The sequence below is a fragment of the Aquila chrysaetos genome, chromosome 8 (assembly GCF_900496995.4).
Source record: "Aquila chrysaetos chrysaetos chromosome 8, bAquChr1.4, whole genome shotgun sequence".
Classification (NCBI taxonomy): Eukaryota; Metazoa; Chordata; class Aves; order Accipitriformes; family Accipitridae; genus Aquila; species Aquila chrysaetos.
In genome coordinates this window covers 685,125-704,855 of record NC_044011.1, presented here as the reverse complement: position 1 = coordinate 704,855, position 19,731 = coordinate 685,125, and the positions used below count along the sequence as shown (strand labels likewise).

Below are 19,731 nucleotides of genomic sequence, written 5' to 3'. Positions count from 1 at the left end.
CCGCGCCCCGCCTCCTCCCTGTAAACACGGGGAGTGTGTGGTCATGCCGCTGCGCCCCGCCTCCTCCACCCAATATGGAGTGTGGCCCCGCCCCCGCCTCCTACATGTAAAGTGAGACCGCCCCCGCCTGCCCATTTATGGGAGTCCCCGCCCATTTCAGTCTCACGCGGCGGAGGGGGCGTGGCTTGGCGGCAGGCTGGGTAGCGAAGGAGCGGGCAGCGCCTGGAAAGTGCCAGCAACGGGCGGGGGGGGGGCACGGTAACGGGGGATGATGTCATGTCACGGGTGATGCTGTCACGGCACGACACGGCTCGTGGCCGAGCGGGCATCGCACGGGAGCGTCCCCGCACCATCCCGAAGATGGAGGTCGAGTGCCCGAGGGCTGCCCTGGGGGATGCTCAGGGCCCCCCCGGGGGTGCTCAGCGTTGTGCATGTGCTGGAGCCCCTCAGCCAACCTCCCCTGCAAAGGCAGGACTGGGGAGAGGTGCCAGGGACGTGCCCTGGGCTGCCGTCCTGCTGCGTGGGCACAGCTGGGAGCGTCGCAAAGCACGGGGCCAGGCGAGACCAGCAAACACAGAAACTGCACAAATAAAAGTCAGGAATATTTATTACATATCAAAAAAAGCTACATGTTTTGGGCAGAGACCCCCCCACCGGGCCGTCACGCAGTCCCCAGCGCGGTCCCGCTCTGCGGCCAGCAGCTGCCCCGGCAGCCGGGCTCAGCCCAGCCCCACGCTGCTCCCCATCACGCCTTGGCACGCTCGGCTCCGTCGTCAGTGCTGGCTGCTGGCTGTGCCACTGCTGGCCCCATCTGGATGGGCACGTTCCTCTCTGGAGCGGCTGGCAGGGCCAGCCTGGGGGCTTCGATGCGGAGCTGCCCTTCCTTGGACAGGGAGCATGTCAGCGCTTCGGCATCCACCTCTTCGGGCACGTCCCACTCCCGCTTCAGCACCTCGTACTTGTAGGAGAAGGAGCCCTTCTCGTCCGTGCTCTGCGTCTCCTTCTGCCCCACCAGCACCACCTTTCTGCCCACCACCTTCACCGACAGCTGCTCCGGTGCAAAGTCCTTCACGTCCTGGCAGACGGAGAAGCCCTCCCCGGAGCCCTGGGTCAGGGCTGCGCTGGTGCTCGGGGCTCGCTCCGCGGCAATGCCGATCCGGCTGGGGCTGCTCCCGCTGCTCAGGAACTGCTCGAAGCTGCTCATGAACTCCCGAGCTCTCTCCATCTCCAGCCGCAGCTCTCGCTCCAGCTCGGCGAAGAGGGCGCTTGGATGCGGCCAGAGGGTGCGGACGGGTCCCAGCCACGGGAACAGCGAGCTGGACGCAGGCGGCATGAAGTGCAGGCGGCAAAGCATCTCTGCTCCTGGTGCGTGCTCCTGGCACGTGCTGTGGCTCGGCTCTGTGCAAGAGGCTGGAGCAGTGCTGGGCTGGGGCTGGGGAGCGGAGGGTTTTATCCTCCCCTGCCCAGGGGTGTGCCCCTTCCAGAACGCTCTCTCTCCCCACGCACCTTCCTGGAGCCATCGCCTATTTTTGAGAGGCTGATTATCTGCCAGCCAAAATAGCAGCGCCTGCTTCTGGGGACGAGTCACACGCCACAAATAGGGAGCTGCAGTCACCGCTGGGAGCTCGGGTTTCTGCAGAGCCACCGTGATGCAGCAACGCCTGCGGGACCACCGGCCGGGGGGCGAGCAAAGCCCTTCCCATGGCCCCTGCACTGGGGGGGCTCGGCAGAGCGCAGATTACGCTGTGCCAGGAGCACGTCACTTCGGCTGGCACAGGCACAGTCCCACCCCTAAAGCAACGCGTCCCTACGTCACCCGCTGCCAGACGCCTCTCGCACTTTCTAGGCCCCCTCCCTCCCCGGGGGCCACCCGCCGTCCTGTCCCGGCCCCTCAGCACCTTGCCTGTGCACTTCGCCTGGGGAGGGGGCCCATGGGCTGGTTTCTGCTCTCACCCTGGTGTCCCCCCCGGGCAGCTGAGGGTCCTGCAAATGGGGTGGGGGGCAGAGAGGCTCTCCTGCCTGCAGGTTGGGGGGGGGCCACAGGCAAGGGGGGGAAGGCAGGGAGGAGAGGAGCCCAGCCCCACTCCCTGCCTGGGAAGTAGAAAGGCCACAGATTTTTGGCAGGGGCAGCTCAGGCATCCCGTTCAGAGGCTGAGGTGATGCTGCTAATTATAAGCCAGGAGAGCAGAGCTGCAAGACTAAGGGCGAAGGTATGCTGGGCACGACGTAAGAGGTGCCTCTCCTCATGGGTGAGTAACAAGAATGAGCTGGAATGGGCTGGAAAGAGCTGAGCTCTTCTCCCGAGGATGACGTGATGTGCGGGTTGAGGCCACTCCTCCCGGGAACAGGAATAAAAGCCACGGGCAGCAGAGCCGGGGCAGAGCGCTCCCAGCCTGAGAGCCACCAGCAGCAGCAGCACCAGCAGCAGCAGCACCAGCAGCAGCACCAGCGATGCTTTGCCGAATGCATCTCGCACCATTCGCCTCCAGCTCCCTGGCCACCCGGCTGGGCACAGTGAGGACCCTCTGGCCGCACGCTGAGACCATCTTCACTGAGCTGCAGCAGGAGATGGAGAAAGCTCGGGAATTCATGAGCAGCTTCGAGCAGCTCCTGAGCAGCCACGGAGCCGCTGCCTTGGAGCGAGCCCCGAGCACCAGCACAGCCCTGACCCAGGGCTCCGGGGAGGGCTTCTCCGTCTGCCAGGACGTGAAGAACTTTGCACCGGAGCAGCTGTCGGTGAAGGTGGTGGGCAGAAAGGTGGTGCTGGTGGGGCAGAAGGAGACGCAGAACGTCGATGAGAAGGGCTCCTTCTCCTACAAGTACGAGGTGCTGAAGCGGGAGTGGGACGTGCCCGAAGAGGTGGATGCCGAAGCGCTGACATGCTCCCTGTCCAAGGAAGGGCAGCTCCGCATCGAAGCCCCCAGGCTGGCCCTGCCGGCTGCTCCAGAGAGGAACGTGCCCATCCAGGTCAGCCCTGCAGCCCCACAGCCTGGACCAGCCTCTGAGGATGGAGCCACCAACAAAGCCCAGGTGTAATGGGAGGGGAACAGATGGCCCGCGGCAGGACCGGAGCAGACAGCAGCAAGTCTCGGGTTTTAGCCCAGACAAGCTCCATCAGCAATGATGTCATTTTTTTCACTATACTGGAATGTTTTTGTATCCAATAAAAATACTTTTGCATAGAACCTGCTTGTGCTCTCTTGGTGTTGATTGATGGGGTGGCTGGTCTCTGGTCTCAGCTCTCGATGCCAGAGGAGCTGGATGCACAGAGAGGAAGAACCTCTCTTGGTGCCTCAGGGCAGCACAAAATGGGGCCAACAGTGGACCCAAAGGGAGGAAAGGGATCTACGAGCATGGTGCTGCTCAGGGTGGGGGGAGGCAGGAAGGGCCCCAGCAGGGAAGGACAGCCCCGCTCACCTGTACCTGAGCAGAGGCAGCTCTCCCAGGGAGCAGGCAGGCAGGCTGCCTTCACTCCCTCCTCATGCTACTGCCAGCATCTCAACCAGCTCCACAGCCCCTCCCTCCCTGGCCAATGCCACCAAATGGCAAGACAACCATGCTGGATGGCCTGGCTAGGTGTAGGGTGCCCCTGTTGCAGCCACACTTTTCTCCCCACACAGCTTAGAATGGGGCTGCTGGAGCCCCCTCTGAGATCCCAGCAGCGGGGATGGCGAAGCCCATCTCCAGGTACTGTGTGCAACCACCATAAACACCCATGCTCAGGCCTGGGCAGGCAGCAGGTATGCAGGCAGGCACACCTATTTGTGCTAAAGCTGCTCCAAGCTCGGACAGCCCTTCCCTGTGGCAGCAGAGTGCTGGCAGCGAGGAGGCTCTGCTCTGCAGAGCCGTGCTGCACACCTCTGCAGCCAGCAACAGGTCCCCAGCCCTGCTAGAGTCCCTTACAGCCAGCAGAGCAGCACATGCACAAATATGTGCTGAGCATATTTGCACATGCTCAGGCAGCAGTAAGACACCCCTTAGGGCATCACAGGCTCCTTCAGAGACCCAGAGTCCTGGAAGGAGCCAGAAATGAAGCCCTGCCGACCAGGAACCAAGGAAAAGAAGCCAGCAGATGGCAACAGCACCTCACGTTGTTTCACAAGATTGATCAGATTTGGGATTAGGGAAGCCTTTCTCCAACATGTCCAAACCAGCAGCACCAGTCCAAACCATACTGGAAGAAATTAGACCTCAGATATCCCACAGAGGTCCTGAGCTCCTCTAGCAGATGAGCAGCCAGGCTCCCTTGCAGGGGCTGGAAACAACCAGCACCCACAGCACCAGGTGAACAAAGCCCATTTGAGGCCACTGGAGCCCATACCACAGGCAGCCTGTGCTCCAGCCAGGCATTGGGAACTCAGTCACTGAGTCGCTCCAGACCCTTCCTGCTCCCAGAATTTTTAAGGAAATCCAGCACAAGCAAAAGGCACCAAGACCTTGGACAGAGGATGAAGCCCACATGAGCCAAGGCTGTTCACACAGACAACTTTATTTGCAGCTACCCAGCAGAGCTTTCAGAGCCCCAACACTGCAAGCCAAGGGCAAGCCCAGCTGAGGGATGGTCACACAGTTGACTGTAGCTGTGCCTCTTGCAGAGCTTCCACAGCAGCCAGGCAGCTGAGAGGCAGCAGGTTCAAGCACCAGCACATCACAATCTTCAAGCTCTCCCAAGCACATACAGTGCTGGCCAAGCAGTAGAGCTACAAGGGGATGCTCCATTTTCCATATTGACTCCAGGTCTCACCCATGGGCGTAAGGATATCAAAGTCCATGCAGCAGTGACAGGAAAGTACCATCTTTCAAGGCCATTATCCTCCAGGGACAGAGCCATTTTCTTCATTAATACTTGAGCACAGTATTCCCAAGCCCCTCCAGTTGACAAGCTGAGCTCCTCTGCATACTGCTCCCCTCACCTCTTCCCAACTTGCACTGTAGACAGTTTCCCTAGAAGTATTAGGCAATGAATAATTCCCACTTTTTGCCTCAAGCTTCCTTGCACGGCGCTGCACAGCACACCACAAGCTTACTGAACCACCTGCAGCATCATGGTAAGGAGTTCCTGTCTCTCAAGGGAGCTGGCTGCTGCAGGAGCAGCCACCACAACCCAGACTCAGGCTGAGGTCCAAGTGCAAGCAGCCCATGTTTCTCCCTGCCCAGCAAAGGCCACGTTTCCCTACAGAAGAGCCAGGTGTTATACACACCACTGCAGCCTAGCACATCTCAGCCTCCAGCACAACTGTTATGTTCTGGTCCACTCCCAGTCTGGTTCAAGCTGATTAAGAAACATGAACATTGTTGATTATGATAGGTTTATAAAAATTTTTTTTTAATCACACAAAACTGAAGTTTGTGATGAAGACTAAGTTGACAGTTCCTCTTAAATACCAGTATGCATAAGACATTGCATTAGGCACTAGGCAGCAGCCAACATCAGTTAGAGTCTGGCAACGGAAGCCATTTTAATACCTCCCTTCATACTTTGTGGAATTACAGGCTTTTGCAATACATATTGTTTTCACTGACAAGTTATCCAAGGTTTTCCCCACCCCACCTCTGTACATCAGTAAATCATGTGTATTCACACTAGAGTAGGGTTAACAACATTAGTGGCATCACAACCATCAAAAAAAGGACAATTTTCTATACAAGATCTTTGCAAAAGTTGCAACAGGATTAGTGCATTACGACAGAACTGGAGATAGAAAAAAAAAAAAAGAGTTGGCATGCTAGAGTCCAACACAAATAAAGACAACAGGCAGCTAGTTGTATGTACTATATTGACAAGATACTGATTGGTTACATGAAGAAACATACAATACAAAATACAGAAGAAACCAGTTTTGCTTCCCTCTGCCCCAACCCAGAATACTCATCATTGATTTGGTCAACAAGCGGCTCAAAAGCCAGAGTTTGTCACTATAATGCTACAGTTTAGTGGTTGTTCTAGGCATATCGTACTGGTATTAGCCTTAGCTTTTACATACGGGTAATTTTAAACAAGGTTGTCTAGTCTCAATATCCCTTTGTTTCCAATAGTGAACTACAGTACTGTGGGACCTGGGTGCTGCTGGCCCTCACCCGCGGGAAGGGGTGAGCTGGCTGGGCAGACACCAGGTCATGCATCCACCACCACCACCAGGAAGAGGGAAGAGCAGAAGTTCATATATTAAAAAAGTGACTTAAGACTTAGAATTGAATTAGTATTTGTACAGAAAGGTGCAGGTGGAAGAACTCCCTCCAGCCTATGATCAGAAAGGGATGGAGAAATCACAGCAGCCACCAGCAGCAGCCGCTCTACGGTAAGTGCGATTGTTAGCGTGGATTCCAGTCACGTCATTCAAGGGCTCCGTCAGGCGGGAACGGCTGCTCAATTGCTGCAGCACTGGCTCCTGCTAGGCTGACTGCTCTCCTGAAGGTCAACCACCCGATTCCTACCTGGGCCACCAGGAGCATTCTGCGGTTCATTTTTTGGCAGTTTCTTGGCTAGAAAGAAACAAGATGTTAGTAGGCTCCTCTACAGAGGCCAACCTCCTCCCCACTGCAGACCACAGGCTGGGCTCAGTCCTGCTCTGGCCCAAGCCCTCACACCTCTTAAGGAGTTTGGGATCAGGCACTGCTAGCAGCACAAGTACAGCAAACAAACCCACTCCTAGTTCTGGCTGTCATCAACCCTGCTCCATCCTTACTCACCACCCCAGATAAAGGGAGAGAGGGAACAGGCCTTGCAAGGCAAAGGCTCCAAACACTCAGGGAGTGACTGTTCACAAAAGTATAGCAAACTGGTCATCTACTCCAGTAAGAGCCTCCAGGCCCTGGCTGACATGGGAGCTCCCATGGTTTCCAGTGGGCTGCACTGCTGGTACTCAGAGCTACTCCAGCCATCCCTCTGTACACAAGCTGTTACCTATTGCCATGAAGATTTCATTCACATTCATCGCTGTCTTTGCTGACGTCTCCATGAACAGCAAGCTGTTGTCATCTGCATATGTTTGTGCATCCTACAAACAATCACATTAGAGTGGTAAAGGCATCCTGCCAAGAGGAGGCCCAAGCAGGCTTCACACACTTCACTTGTTGGCAAACTAAACACTGAAGAAACACTCTGTCCCACCCCAGGCCAGACATTCCTACCCCAGTCCCCTGACCCTGCCTGGCCAGGACAGCTGGGAGACATGCACCACTGACAATACTGCACGGCTAGTGTCCCAGCAGCCAAGCTGGGGTACAGCAGCACAGACTGTTTGTGAGCCACTTGAGCCAAATGTAGACACAGCATGTCCTGAGCAGCACAACACCATGTACTTTGGTTAGCTGGGAGAGTAATACACACTGTAAATGCACCACAAGCAATCCTGTGCAGAGGTCTGAGATAAAAGCTTCTCCTTGAAAGTCTGCCTTAGACAAGGTAAGAGCTGTGAAGAGTAGAGAACAAGCTGGGAATCATTCTTCACGTGTCTTGTATCTAAAAGATGCTGTTTCATACACTGCTGAAGACAGTGTATGACCAGAAGAGACTGAAGACAGAAGCTTGTGCTCTGTGGGCCTTATTCTCCACATTCATCATAACTGTTACCAACAAGAGCTACAAGTGCTGTGAAAGGAGTGCATGGGAAAGGCAGGCTACAATTCACTTTAAGTGGCATCCTGGGGTCCTCAGCAGCATAAATCTTGGCTTCCACTCTCCCTCAAAGCATTTTGCACATAGCCACCATATCCCCCACTTAAGCAAAAAACTGCTTTCCTGACTTGCTCAGGTAACTACTGATCTGGATTCCCACTCACCTGGAAGTCCACAGCTCTCTTGGTAGCAAGGTCTGCCTTGTTTCCTGCTAGTGCAATTACAATATTGGGGCTAGCCTGCCTCTGCAACTCTTTCACCCAGTTCTTGGCTCGTACAAATGTGTCCTGGAAGCAAACAGGAGGCAGCAGTCAGGAAGGGCAGCCTCTTACTAATCCACAGTGAAGATATGATTAGAACAAGTCTTTCCTGTAAGAAGTGTTCTGCCTCTACAGCACTTTGTAGCAGGATCCTTTATCAGCTTAGACAGCCTTGGTCAGAACTGAGGAAGAGGCCATTAGCAGTTTTCAAGAAACTCAGTACCTGCAGGCAGGCATCTGCAGGGACTCTGAACCCAGACACTCTCCCAGGGAACTGAGAAGCATCAGCTGCAAGCACAGACGCCTCCTCCCCAGCAAACACTCACAGCCCTACACAGTACTCACTGTGTTAGTGATGTCGTAGACAACAATGGCTGCCTGGGCACCTCGGTAATACATTGGCGCCAGGCTGTGATACCGCTCTTGCCCTGCTGTATCCCATATTTCAAACTTCACCGTTGTGTCATCCAGACAGACTGTCTGTGTTAGGAAGGCAGCTGAAAGAGAAGGTGCATATTTGCATTACCTCCAGCTGGAGAGTCCCTGCAGCAAGAGCCAGGAGCTTGGAGCAGTTCTGCTTTTGCATGGGAGTGAGCAGAAGCCCCAGACAGAGGCCAGTGTGGTGCCACTTGCTGTAGAAGTTGCAGCTCTGCTGTATCATCAAGCTCTTTACACACAGAAACCCAAGAGCTACCAAGCAGCCAACAGGAAGGTGGCCCTGAGAGCCCAGGCAGCAGACAGCCACTAGAACAGCAGCACTGCCAGTCCCTTCCCCAGCCACCTCCTCTCACAGATCATACACTACAGCTGCAACATCATCAGGATTAGCTTTAGAGAGCACCACAGTGCCAAAGCACTGAAGTCAGCCCAGTTACACTGCACTCCCCAATTTAGTAACTGGTTATTTTCTTGTTCCAGTGAGCATAATACCATGCATTACAACTAGGATAAAGGCAACCAGCCTTGGATACAGGTTGGAGCAGAACAACAGAGTGCCCACATGGCCCTCTGCAGCAAAGCATTAAGCCCTGCTTGCCCATAAGCTATACTTACTCCCTGCATGGGTTACTATAGGGACAAATCAAGCCTTTTCTCAGTACACACCTCCTAATAATACTGCCCAGAGACATGGGTGCCGACTGACCTTTGATTGGTGACACCATGCTAATGATTTCAAGGTAAAGAACTACCAGACCTGAAAGAGCTCTGGAAGTAGTTAACAGTAATCAGCCTAGAAACAGCCCCAAAATCCCAGGTCATGGTCTGAAAAGATAATTAAGGGCTATAAACCAAGCTGAAGGCCTCAGTTCTAATTAGAAGCAAGAATTCAAGCACTGGAAGTGAAGACGCCTTAGAGGCGGACCACACAGTTGCCATAGCATTATTCTCTGCTGCACTGATCTTACACTAACAAATTGTACACAAAGAGTTAAAGCATTAGCTGCTTGACTGTGTAGCAAAAACCCCAGACCAGATTGAAATAGCCATTATTATTTCTGTTATCCCTCAACTACATTAGTGAGGCCAGCATCTTCTAGCCATAGGAATTTGGAGTTGGCACTCACCTCCAATTGTGCTCTCCTGGTACTCATGGAACTGCCCCTTCACAAAGCGCAGAACGAGGCTGGACTTCCCCACTGCTGACTCTCCCAGGAGAACAAGTTTAAACTGGCAGATTTTGTTTCCAGCAGCTGGTCCATTCGGTCGAGCAGCTCCACCTCGACCTGCCATTGTGGCCTAAGTGCAGGAGTGCCAAGAGTTAAGGATGCTGCAGGTTCTGCACTGGGATCCACCTGGAGGCAGGCTGCAACTGGAAGAGGAGGTCAGAGTTAGTGACACACTCATGGACCAGCTGTACCAGTTGTAGAGGGTGGGTTTGATCTGCAGCCACCATCAGCACAGGCAGGTGGTAACTCCTTCCCACAGTGGAAAGTTATCAAATGCATGCACCACAGTACTATTGGGCACTTTCTGTCCGTCAGCAGCTCCTTCAGCAGAATCTTAAGTCTTCTGAGCCTCCTTGGAGAAGGGATATTGGTAAAACAAGCTTCCCTCCCCTCCAGCACTTCCACTATGTGGGGATGTTACACTCACCTTGCTAGGGTGAGGCAAGTAAAGAACAGCCAGCACACCAATTGGTGTTATTAGAGCTTCATCTGTTAAAACAATTACTCAGTTCATGGAGGTAACTGAGGTTGACCTTTAGCTCCTTCCTCCACTCCTGAGTTCACAAGGCAGCAACTTCAGACTATCAATGCAGTACAGAGATGTTTGAGTGCCACACATAAGCCATTACAGGAAACAGTTCTGTATGTCAGTCCTTCAGATCACAAGGCATTCAAAGGCAGTTTCTATATTCGGTCTTAGTTTAGAGGCACTCACACCAAGCCATTAAATACTGTATCTTAGAGCAGTCCTGAGGAAGGCCCTTGAATTGCTAGGCAAGCAGCCTGCCACAGGGAGCAAAGTCATTTGGTAGCAGCCACTCACTGGGTACAGGCTGCATATTCAGAGACTGAAAGCTACTACTCCCCATCCCTGCTGCAAATGGATACTTACCACCAAACAAGAGTCTAAACAGCTTGATCCAAATGCAGAGGCAACACCTAATGCTTGCCACTTCCCACACCCTGTCCCAGCTGCCTCAATGCCCTTATCCCACATCATTCCAGGTCATCAGGCTACTGGCCACATTCTTCCTGAGAAGTCTGTTCAAATCCAGTTACGCTGAACGGCACAAACAGGTAGCATCACCCACGATCAGAGCTGCCATCACATCTCCCCAGCACCAAACCTCTAGAGCTGTGCAGAAACACAAAACCATTGCACAAACAGCATGACAAGCTGGTTTACATCCATAGTTAACCACAAGTGAAGTCTCAGTGCCTTCCTAACCATTTAGCTCAACTGCATACAGCAGAGAACAGGAGTACTTTCAAAGCACAGAGTTACACAGATTTAGGCATATTTCCTGTACTCATCACAACTCCCACTTCCTGTCAATAATAAATGTTACAACTGATTGCATCTGCTCAGTATTGCCTCTTTCCCTTCAACTCTCATAACCCAAGCTTCTTGTTGACAGAGACAACTGCAAAAAAAAAAATCCCCCAAAAGCCAATTTCTCCTTGTTCTGAGTGTAGCCCCAAAGAAACTCTGGGTGTGCTCTGAGTACATCCAACATTTACCCAGCAAATAGCAGATCCCCAAGAATAAGGTTAAAGCCAGTTGAAATGGGTCTGAATTGGAGCAGTGTGTCCTGTGAAGAAGGCTCAGGCCTGCCTCAGTACAGAGGCTAACTAAAGAAGAGTTTAAATACCTGCTTTCCAGAGCAAACCCTGTCCAGTTGTGACTGCTGTGACACTACTCAAGTTTAAACTCAATTCTGTAGTTTGACAGGAAACCTACAGCCATTTCAGACCAAGAGCTCATCCAGAGGGATAGCCCATTAGTGTCATCAGCTGGAGAACTTCTTCAGCTTTCAAAACACAAAAGCACTTGAACATACTCTGACCTAGAGACATTCAACCTCAAATTGTTTTGACCAGGAGGCAAGAAGCCTACTGTTAAGCCAGTACCGTTCACTGAAGCTAGCAGGTAGGAAAGACACCATGAGGAGTAACTTCCCAGTGCAGTGAGATGTTTCAGTAGCCTGAGCTGTGAAGAAGCCATTGCTTTGAGTGGCCTGTCCAGTCTTGGGTTGTCAGTGAAGAAATTGCAATTCAGAGCTGGGTCCTTGCAAAGACTAGTAACACTGTAAGGACCCCCACCTCTGCTTCCGAGAAAAGACAAACACTGTTTTGACAGGATGAGAAAGCTTGATAGGAAGCAAATTAGCAACTTGTTTTGCTGGACAGTGAGGAAGCAGCATTTTGCAGCTCTGGCCAGGAGCAGCTTGGTTATCACCAGGTTTGCAAGGCACATCAGCAGCTCTACATCTCTACCAGCCTGAAACTTTCCACCTTTTAGAGTTTCTCCTCTAACCAGAGTTTGCAAGGGAACAGCTTTTGCTTGTTTAACCTTGTATTCATTTACCAGGGCAGTCTATCAGCAATATGTAAGCTCTGTTGCTGTTTCAGACTAACATTCTGCACATTAAATGCCACGTGAATCGTGCCCCTAGTGAGTTATGACCTCCTGAAATATGATAGGGGTGATCCCCAGAGCAAAACAAGGAAATGAGCCTGTTGACATCCTCAAGTCTTAGCGTAACCAGTATTTCACAGATCTTGATTCATTTTGCCATCTGGTTGTGCTATGTGAACTCAAACAGAATTAAGCAAGCATGTCTGTATGTCCAACTCATCATGGAGAGCTGGTAGCAATCAGAGCAAGTAGACAAGCAGCTAAAGCCTTTGACCAGTTTTAATTATAGGGAACTTGATCATCATCTAAAGATGGTTTGAAGTTTGGCTGTAGGATTACATGACTTCACATCCACCTGAAGCTGCCAGATTTTCAGGATGTTTGGGTGGAATTTATGCAGTTCAAATAACCCTATTTACAGCCATGTCACTAAGGGTCTCAGGCTAAGAACATACATGAGATCAGGATGACCAGCTTAGCACTTCTGCTGATGTTCATAAGACGACCAAATAATTGAAGTGAACAACTACCAAAGCTTTAGACACCAAGAACTCTCCACTGCAGGAGGATCAGTTTGGCACTTTTTGCTAATGCCAACATCTTTGAGGATTTCTACATTCCTGTCAAACAGAACTCTACTCTGCTGAATGCAGAAGTAACAGGCAGCTAAACTACACAGCCTGGATCTGCACTAGATCAGCCCACACCGATCAGTGAACACTGGTTTGAGAAACAGGGAGTGCTTCCTGCTGTACAAAGCCATTTCTGATGCTCAGGGAGGCTGTTCATCCCCTCTTCCACCAAAATGGATTGGGCACACACCCCTCCCTGCTCCATGTGAGAACACTGGCACTGACACTTGAGCCATGGGTCAGTCAGACCAAAATAACCACAGCAATACTGTGCAGACAAATGAAAGCAGCTGAAGTTGCAGCTTGCCATATTAATCCAAGAAGTCAAGACCATGAGAAGGAAGAGTATGATAGGGTACTCATGTAATTAAGATTCAAAAGTATTCGTTCTCCTACTAGCTTCTTGTAACTAGTAAAACTCAGCAGCTTGTGATGTCACAAGATCCATAAAAAGGTACGTGCTGGTTTGTTTGCTTGCCCTACCCGTCTCCTGCTTACTGAAGCACTTGCAGGAGCTCTGCATTACAGGAAAAAGTACCAATTTTTTTATTGCAAACTCTTGGAAAAGTCTCTTTTGTTTTGAGATCAAAGACAAGTTTCAATACCTGATGCTGTCCAACAACCAAGGACTCTTAGGTCTACCATTTCTGCAGTTTATGCTCCTCTCAACACCTCACACCTGTTTGCCAGTATTTGTTGTAGGGGCTTGTACACTTCCATGAATACTGAATTCAAGAATTTGAGTGCCCTAAATGAAAAAGTGCATGCCAGCACTGCTGCATTCCCAGTCTACCCAAGACCAAGGTAGCTCTCCAGAGCTGTTAGGATGCTCAAGAATAACACAAGAGCTGGTTTCAAACCAACCAGCCCAGTACAAGAACCCCAATCTCCACAGGGCCATTACTATGGGATCCCCATGTTAACCCCTGCATGAGACAATTGCTTCCCAAGACTCCCTACCACAGGGAAGCTGCTAGTTTAAGGTGCCAGAAGTTACAGACTCTGAAGACTGCTTCTGCTCTCAGCTATGCAAGAAGCCATTTCACTGGGGATTTGTTGGCTTAGAATCAAAATACTAAAGACAAAAGCCCCAGTGAAGTATTTATCTTGTTAAATAGCTGACAGCGTTACATGAATTCCTTGGCAAAGAAAGCCCTGAAGTTACTGAGTGGTTTTGCTTCACCTAACACTGAATGGGCAGCTAGCCACCACTAGCAGGAAGCTTGTGCTACCTTGCTCCCACTCAGAACTGTTAAGTCAGCTTTAGGACCCAGATTCACAAGCAACTTCCATGAGCAGGACTAGCAGCAAGTGTGGGACCCGCCAGAACAACACACAGACTCCACTAGCCCAGATTAGCATAGGATGGAGTGTCAACCTGATTTTCCAACATATTAATATGATTAATAAGAACAAATTTCAAAGCCTTACTGCAGTAGGGTCCACACTGCAGAGGAAGGAGTAACAGATCCAGCTCTTACCAGCAAGATGAACAAGGAAACAGACTTGAAGTACAGACCTCAGTCCTTCAGCCCCATAAAGTCTGATCAGTTTTAATACTTCATCTTTCTACAGACAACATGCACTTCCCCCCACAAAGAATACTTAGTCTCTTGATCATTAAGGCTATTATCTGGAGCTTCAGCAACAGCTCTAAATTGGGGAATTAGTTATTGCAGTTGTCAGGAGCTACACTACAGCTTTAAAATGTAGATTTGCAGACCTAAATCAGCCAAGGCAGCAGTTCCAGAAGTACTACTATGGTTGTTACACTATCATAAGTTAAGGTCAACTTCTCTGGGAGACTTGGTCATGAGACTCTACAAAGACTTGGGCACACTCATTTTAATTTAGAGGTAAATAGGATTTACATTGGCAAAAATCAAATTACTTTTTGTTGGTAGCTACAGTCCTGAACAAGCACGGTAGAATTTGTAACACCAGCTCCTTTTCATGCTTTTAACACATGCATCTGTTTCCTGACATCTGCAGAGCCATGGCCTCCAAAGCAGCCCCAGCAGCCGGCTGTTTTTCAAAGCAGCTTTTCAAAAACAATTATATCAGAGATTTCAAGGCCACTACCCTGCAGTTACCACTCAATCCAGCACAGATGCTATGTGCAGCTGAGCTAGCAGGACAGTACAACATGCAGCTACCCCCAGCTGGGCAATCCAGGGCCAAGCCTGCAGAGGAGGCCTTTCCATCACTTCACAATGCAAGCTGAAGCCTGATCCTATGAAGGACAGTTGCCAAGCACAATGAAATGGAGCCATCTTCCTTCAGTCATCTCTAAAGCTTTTTAAAGCTTCAAAGCAAGACAAACCCAAGAGAAGAAATCCCAAGGAAGGCTAACTTTCTGCTACTTCTCAGGGCCTCATGCATGAGGCCCTACCGACAGGCTGCTGCTCAGTGCCAAGCACAAGTGGCCAAACTGAAGATCTCATCTGAACAGACAGCACTGTACCTGGACAAGATCGTCCGAAGTTCAGATTCACCCAGAACACATTGTTACATACAGAAAGCTACTGCTCAGTTTGAGACTAAATCTCATTTCCTAGATGTCATCTGCTTGAACTAGGCAAGTCAGCTCTAAGACTGGTAGGAAACTATGAAGCCAGGAACACTTGTGCAACCTACAAAGCTGATCTGACTTCTCTGGAAGATGAGGCAAATACCACAGCCTGCATGACTGAGTCAAGTAGTGCAACAGTTTGGTCAAAGGGAGTTCTCAAGCCCCCTCGAGCTGCCTTAGAGCCTGTTTAACCCCATACACACCCCCTCAGAAGGGTTTCCTAGGTTTAAGTGGTTATCCTTTACCAGGAATTCTCAAAAACACCTCATGATGTGAAAAGATGTTACACTTACTGGTGCTACCTTGGAGCTACAGTGTTTTAATACTCATAGACAGTTGACTAAGTATCAGCAACAAGAGTTATTACCATGTTGGTCACACTGGCAGCACAAGGAAGTTGTATGCCAAATCCAGTGGGGGTTTTAATTCTGCAGAATAGCATGAGTAATTGCTTTTAAAACTGCAGTTAGTGTCCTATTAGATCACCACAGCTGAACAGAGAAACAGACAGTGAGGCCAGGGTGAGGTGTAGTGCTTCTGCATATCAGGATTGTATATCAGGAAGACAACAGCGATAACACTAGAACTCACATTCTAACCAGGGCCACCCAAAGGCCCAGTTGTGTTGACACGATAGCAAGTGAACTCACACAAGACCCAAGTGATGGAAGACCCACAAATGCAAGCTTTCAGCACTGCTTTGGTCAAGCTCTACTTACATAAGCTATGGAGACAATACACTTGCAAAGATTGCTTTAAAAAGAGTGGAATGAGAAGTGGCAGCTTTCTACGAAGTGTTACCAAGGCATGAATTGCAGCAAAAGACTTCTGTGGAAGAGTTTTGCATCCTCCTTCATTTCATATAAGCTTCTCACTAGCTGTAGGGAGCAAAGCCTCCATATTCCCTGTCCCCACATTAACTCCCTCTTGGAGGTCTTACCTACTTTTAGTTATCTTTGATACTGCAAGAACTTAGTCCTATTTCACAGAAGATGAGGCACAGCTAGGCTGAAGGAGAAACTCATGAGTACAGACTGGACCAACTACAAATTGAACAAAAGCATCAAGTTTTTAATTCTGCAGGCTAGGTTCTTTTAACTCCTGTTCTTGATACTGTCCACTGCTCAGCATGCCCTCAAGACACAGCTTAATCTTGACCAGAAGTCCAGCAACACATGCCTTAAATAGCACCTACTGTTCTGTGAACAATAAGGCAAGATCATTAACAATGCAAAGCAGAAAATTGCTATCTTCACTGCAGAAGAGTCAGTGACCTTCATAATATCTTTTCCAGACTGCACAAAGATCTCTTGCCTCTAGCAGCTCCTTATTTGGAACTCTACCAAACAAAAGCAAACACAAAACCCAGGGTTTTCTTATCTGTTTATGTAGAACTACTCCAGCAGTTCATTCCTGTGCTCCAGGGGAGGAAAGCGTTCCTTTTAGGATTTAGATGAAGCTTTATTCTTCCCCAATACTGTCACTTCCAGGAAGGTTCATTGTTTCTGGCTAGCATTCGGAGTGTTTTCATAGTGTTACTCTGACAACTTCGCAGAACTTGCATAAGAGGACTTCAAACTTCATACCCCAAGGGAAGAAAACAGCTGACACTGCCATTTCTACATTCTACCCTCTTTTAAGTATGCTGACTGAAATACTTTGGGCTACACCCACATCATTAGAAGTGTTCCCATTTCATTTCCTGTGTCTGAAAGGACTTGGCATTCTTTCCCCCTCCCTTTTCAGGGAGATGCCATGACCACCTATCTGCTAAACATGCACCAGTTTAGGAAGTTAGGATCACTATCAGGGCCTAGAGCAATTCTAGAGCTGATCCCTCCGCAGATGCAGAAGAGCTTTGCTGTAATGGAGATAATGTCACTTCTCATCACAACAATTAAGTTGGGCCAAGCACACACGAATACATTACTAGACAGTTTTGTTTCAGACACTGTCCAATCCATTATTGGTTTCATTAGTAAAGCAAATAGACCTAAACCCAACCCTGTTCATAGTAAAACTAGACAGATGTTTTATTTTACTATATTCATATCCATACATCAAGCTAGCCTTCCCCTTACTGCTCTCTAGTAACTTAAACCCTTCTTCAGGAGCCCTACTTCATCTTGCCTGTGTTGCTTAAACCCTTCTTCAGGAGCCCCACTTCATCTTGCCTGTGTTGCTCCCTCACGTGAAGGGGTATCAACACCTACTTAAACAGCCTCGAGGGACCTACAGTGCCTGGCACTATCTTAAAACAAGTGTAATCTAGATTAGCCTATAGTATCTTAGAGGGAAAGATCGCCTCCAGAGGTAGATTTTTGCTATGAAAGTAGTTGATTGTTTGGGCATGCTGTTGAGAAGTCTGAGATGATTTCAGCACCAAGACCCAGTTACTGGATCCAAGCATTGCTTTCCTTAACTGTACAGGTCTATATAGACTTTTGCTTTATCTGCTCTCCTCACTCCAAGAGTGCTTTAAGACCAACGCTGTCTTGTAGCTGCCTACACACACTGTTCTGAATTCTTCACCCTTTTCAGTCACAGCTCTTTCCCCTTATTATGCAGTTAAGCTGAAAAAAATGTACGATACTTCTGGAGTCAAGGCAGTAGCAAACACTAATTGGATATTCCAAGAAAGTTCACTCAGACAGCATGGCATGTCCAGCCACTATGAATCAAAAGTATCTTTCTTTTTTTGGTCTCAACCAAGCTTCAGAGTCCTGCCTTCAGAGTAGGCTCAGGAGTCCTAACTTAGTGCAACACGGAATTGATGTCATGCTGTAAGCGGGGCAGCTCAAATATGTGTTGACCCACCACACAAAAAGCTATGAATAGTAAATGCAAGTTGTTCCACATAAGACTTAAAATAGTACCTCGGCATACTCTCTTCCCTCTGATTTCCTTACACGCTCAGAAACAGTCAAGGTCAGAACTCCAACAGCCATGTACAAAAGCAACAAGCTAAAGGTCAGCTGAGATCAGGTCAACACTGTATTTGGTCCCACTGGCAGACCAGTTTACAGTGAGAGTCACAGTTACGTTAGCAGAGAGCAACTACAACTGCCGTGGCTCCTCATGGCCCCGACCCAGCCCCAGGAGTTTTAGCAGCACCTTGAGCATTACCAGGAATAAGGTTCAAGCAGATTTCACAGGATTCAGCACTACAGACCCGCTGCTCACACTTATACCTGCACTATTAGCCTTTGCAGGATCACACACTGACTGTGCTCTCGGCTTAGGCACAGTGGTCTCTCCCACTGCGCTGAAGATCCAAGGTCGGCCTCACACCCGAGCACGTCTGGGTTTCCTTCCAAACAAGCTACAAAACTTCCTTGCAGACTTTGTGCCTCATTCAAGAGCCTGCAGCACCGCATATTTCGCTTCACAAATGCCCCTTGAGGGGCACAGGGCCTGTGTTTGTCACCGGCAGCAATCCAGAATAGTCTCCATTCCAGTAGAACCTATTTTCAGCAGATAAAGTCACATCCTTCATTTAGGCATTCTCTGCTTGGGAACCTGGCTGGGCTTTCAGACTTCTGGCATTTCTACACCCACCTCAGCAGCTGACTAGCTACACCAAAACATTATACCACTTCTGTCCTTACAGGTGCCACACCTTCCGCAGATTCCACTTAACTTTCAAACAGCCATCGCTACAAGAGAGAAAGGAGTTGGGAAAGAGCGACCAGGCAGACCCAGCACAGCGACAGCAGGCACCGGCACTCACTGCCGAGCCAGCCTTTCCCACTCGTGAAGGAACGCAGCCCGAAGGAGTGCCAAACCTGAGACTCCACGAGGCCGACGTGACGTTCTCCCCGAGTTTGAGATCGTCACCTTTGACGCGCCGGTCGCTCCCATCAGCACAGCTTCCCTTCCTGGCTCGGCTCTCCACGGGATCGCCGCTCTCCCGCCTCGCCAGGACACCCAGCGGGACCGGCTCGCCCAGGACCCGGCGAAGGACGGAGCCCCCCCCCCCCCTCCTCGCCCCGCCAGCTCGCTCCGGACCCCGGCTCACGAAACCCTGCGGCGCGACCGGGACGCGGCGGCCTCGCCCCACCCGGGGCTGCCTCCCCCGACCGGCCTGCCGGGCTCCCGGGAGAGCCGGGCCCCCGGGCCAGGCACCGCCCGGGGTAGGTCTCGGCTCCGAGCCGCGCCGGGCACCGCCTGCCCGGAGTTCCCGCGGGCCGCGTCACGCCGCGGGGGGCCCCGGCCCCACTCACCGCCCGGAGCGCCGCTCCCCCCGCCGCAGGTGAGTCTCGCAGGCCCTAGCCCTCACTTCCGCCTTTACCCGTTCCGCTTCCGGATCCTCCCACCCCTTCCGCTCCGAGCCCGCCGGCCACAGGCAGAGGCGCCTGCCAATCATCGGCGCCCCGCCCCGCGGGGGGCTCCGCCCCCTCGAGGGGACGCACCGCCTCACGTGAGCCGGGCGGCGTGACGCCGGGGCGCGTCCGTCGCGGGGGACGATGGGAGTTGTAGTCCGGGGGGGGGGGAGAGACACACGACCGGGGAGTCCGCGGCCGGGACCGGGAAAGGGGGGGTCCCGGCGCGGGGGGGGGAGCG

General features: G+C 51.0%; 3 protein-coding genes across 4 annotated transcripts; 1 reads left to right on the top strand and 2 right to left on the bottom strand.

Moving 5' to 3' along the window:
* Positions 1-589: 589 nt before the first annotated feature.
* LOC115344278 (heat shock protein 30C-like) lies at positions 590-1,770 on the bottom strand. The gene has a single exon (XM_030021294.2). It carries the CDS (start codon positions 1,352-1,354, stop codon positions 746-748), a length of 609 nt encoding a protein of 202 aa, XP_029877154.1. The 5' UTR covers positions 1,355-1,770; the 3' UTR covers positions 590-745.
* A 387-nt stretch (positions 1,771-2,157) lies between these two features.
* Positions 2,158-3,181, top strand: LOC115344279 (heat shock protein 30C-like). Its single transcript, XM_030021295.2, has one exon. It carries the CDS (start codon positions 2,452-2,454, stop codon positions 3,034-3,036), a length of 585 nt encoding a protein of 194 aa, XP_029877155.1. The 5' UTR covers positions 2,158-2,451; the 3' UTR covers positions 3,037-3,181.
* Positions 3,182-4,471: 1,290 nt separating this feature from the next.
* On the bottom strand, positions 4,472-19,484 carry RAB5C (RAB5C, member RAS oncogene family). 2 transcript variants are annotated; one of them, XM_030021293.2, is made up of 7 exons: positions 19,392-19,452; positions 10,438-10,680; positions 9,444-9,688; positions 8,224-8,375; positions 7,783-7,905; positions 6,905-6,998; positions 4,472-6,483 (listed from the first exon to the last, which is right to left on the bottom strand). In XM_030021293.2, the coding sequence occupies exons 3-7, from the start codon at positions 9,607-9,609 to the stop codon at positions 6,368-6,370; spliced, it is 651 nt and encodes a 216-aa protein (XP_029877153.1). In that variant the 5' UTR covers positions 9,610-9,688; positions 10,438-10,680; positions 19,392-19,452; the 3' UTR covers positions 4,472-6,367. The 2 variants fall into 2 exon arrangements, with proteins under 2 accessions (XP_029877153.1, XP_029877152.1); XM_030021292.2 differs by lacking the exon at positions 10,438-10,680 and having other exon boundaries at positions 19,392-19,484.
* Between the last annotated feature and the right edge of the window lie 247 nt (positions 19,485-19,731).

Coding starts and splice junctions, on each gene's coding strand:
- LOC115344279 (XM_030021295.2), top strand. CDS start 2,452: ATGCTTTGCCGAATGCATCTCGCACCATTCGCCTCCAGCTCCCTGGCC.
- LOC115344278 (XM_030021294.2), bottom strand. CDS start 1,354: ATGCTTTGCCGCCTGCACTTCATGCCGCCTGCGTCCAGCTCGCTGTTC.
- RAB5C (XM_030021292.2), bottom strand. CDS start 9,609: ATGGCAGGTCGAGGTGGAGCTGCTCGACCGAATGGACCAGCTGCTGGA. Junction 6,999..7,782: donor AGAGAGCTGTGGACTTCCAG/GTGAGTGGGAAT, acceptor GATTGTTTGTAG/GATGCACAAACATATGCAGA. Junction 6,484..6,904: donor TGAAATCTTCATGGCAATAG/GTAACAGCTTGT, acceptor GTTTCTTTCTAG/CCAAGAAACTGCCAAAAAAT.